Below are 2252 nucleotides of genomic sequence, written 5' to 3'. Positions count from 1 at the left end.
AGTGATCTCCACAGTAGTTGTGCTAGTTTACGCTCCCACCGAAAATGCAGGAAGGTTCCTTTTTCCCCACAGCCTCCCCAGAATTTGTTATTTGATTCATGATGATAGCCATTCTTTCTGGCATTAGATGAAATCTCAGTGTTTTGTTTCATTTTGTTTATTGAGACAGAGCTTTGCTGTATAGTTCTGGCTGACCTTGAACTATGTAGCCCAGGCTGGCCTTGAACTTGCAGCAATCCTCCTGCCTCAGCCTCAGAGTACTGGGTTCACAGGCATGTACCCCTGCCCCTGTTGCTCAGTGTTACTTTCATCTGCATTTCTGTAAAATAGGCCCCACTTCTAAAATGTTCTACTGCCTCCCAATAGACCCTGGCTGGGGACCCGGCTTTAATTTACCACATGGATCTTTCCAGAACATTCCAGATCCAAACTATAGCTCAATAGTTCACTAGAAACTAGACTTTCCTCACTAACACGCTAATTTTATAAAGCTTAGTAGAAAGAGCTTCTGTTTACAGATACCAGAAAATTTCCATTCACTTTCTTCAATCTGATGGCCTCCCTGTATTTTTTCATCATTGAGAGGACACAGAAACCAATAAAGCCTTTACTATTGTCTATGAGAACTCATTTTCAACCTCACTGCATTTTCATCAAAATTTGAATAACCCAAAGGGTGAAGGCTGATGATGACTTTCCTGTTAACAACAGAGGTTGATATTTCTTAATTATTATTTGCTACATACTTTCCCCATCATTAATGAAAGAATACTCATTCTATACCGGGAAAACAACTACTGATATTTTCAGTTTCACAAATGACAAAACAGAGCCAGGCAGGGTGGTGAATGCCTATTATCCTGTACTCTGGGAGGCTGAGGGCGGAAGATCATGAGATCATCCTGGGCTACATTAATTAGAGACCAACTAGGATTACATACAAGATCCTTTGTCATAAATAAATAAATAAGGCAAAGGCAGACAGGTGTGCTGGTGCATAGCTATAATCCCAGCACTTGAGAGGCTAACAGCCATGAGTTCGAGGCCAGCCTGGACTACACAGCGAAACCGTCTCAAAAAAAAAAAAAAAAAAAAAAAAAACACACAACTTTGGGCTGAACATTGCCTAAATGGCGATAAAATTGCTGAAAAAGCGCCCTGGGAAAATTCCCCCAGAAAAAGGAAATCCCCATGAAAGTCGAGAACCTAGAGCACTGCAGGCACAGTCCAGGCGGCTTCTGGGGAAGAATGAAAGCATCGAAGCCCAAAATGAGGACAAACGGCTAAGAACTAGGGCTCTGTCTCAGTTGTCTAGCTAAATTGCCCAGGCTGGGCTCGAACTCGTGAACCTCCTGCCTCGGCCTCCCTATTGCTGAGGTGGCAGGTGTGCACCACCAAGACCGGCCTGGCCGTAAGCTCGGTTCAGAGATTTTCTTGTTGTAGTTTTGAGTTTTCCCCAAACTTCAGCCTCATGACCTTAGAAAAACAAAGCTAAACTGGCCAAGCGGGCTCTGGCCAGGGTTCCGCCCGCGAGGACCTCAGGGAGATCTGTTCCCCAGGACAGCGCTAAGCACGGGATCCGAGTAACTCTGAAACCGAGCGGCCGCGACCGCAACTCCCGGCCGGGATAATGACAACCTGTGTCTTTTTGGACAGCGGTTCAGAGAAGCGCGCGGGACAGCGGCTTTCACCCTAAACAAGTCACCAACGCCGACATTGGGCGGGAAAGCCCTAGCCGCCTGAAATCACTTCAGCCCATTGGTTAATCCTGCTGTCCTTCCTAACGTCTCACCTCCCTTTCTCGCGGGCGATGTTTTCATTGGCTCTTTTCCGCCCCCATTGGTCGGTCCTCCTGTTCGTCAAGCTCGGCGCGTGGAGAGAAGCCGAAAGCGCGTCAGTGTTGGGGTTGGAAACCCCACCTCTACGTGCCGTGTGCAAAAACAAACAGCCGTTAGAGAGGCGGTGCCGTGGGGGCGGGGTTCTAGCTAGAAGAAGACGCGCGATTGGGTAACCGAAATGGTTCAAATGAGTAAGGTGAGCAGCCATTGGTCGCGGCAGCGCGAGGCGGGCCTGGGGTATTGTCCGGCTCCCGCGGCGGCTGTCGGTGCTGCGAGCGGCGGGGTTCAAGAAGACGCGCGATTGGGTAACCGAAATGGTTCAAATGAGTAAGGTGAGCAGCCATTGGTCGCGGCAGCGCGAGGCGGGTCTGGGGTATTGTCCGGCTCCCGCGGCGTCTGTCGGTGCTCGGTGCT

At 49.2% G+C, this 2252-nt stretch overlaps 1 protein-coding gene across 2 annotated transcripts in view; it reads left to right on the top strand.

Annotated features, from left to right (window-relative positions):
• Window positions 1–2001: 2001 nt before the first annotated feature.
• LOC104862733 (histone H2A.V) overlaps window positions 2002–2252 on the top strand; it is a 10253-nt gene continuing 10002 nt past the window's right edge. The window contains exon 1 of one of the 2 annotated variants that reach the window (XM_010624923.3): window positions 2002–2034. In XM_010624923.3, the coding sequence (XP_010623225.1) occupies window positions 2017–2034 (18 nt within the window). In that variant the 5' untranslated portion in view covers window positions 2002–2016. Of the gene's footprint in view, window positions 2035–2138; window positions 2171–2252 lie in introns of those variants that run through there. The other variant, XM_019207608.2, reaches the window with a different exon arrangement.

Source organism: Fukomys damarensis, unplaced genomic scaffold, assembly GCF_012274545.1.
Source record: "Fukomys damarensis isolate Sample0158 unplaced genomic scaffold, DMR_v1.0_HiC HiC_scaffold_17, whole genome shotgun sequence".
Taxonomy (NCBI): Eukaryota; Metazoa; Chordata; class Mammalia; order Rodentia; family Bathyergidae; genus Fukomys; species Fukomys damarensis.
This window is presented reverse-complemented; position numbering and strand designations above follow the sequence as displayed.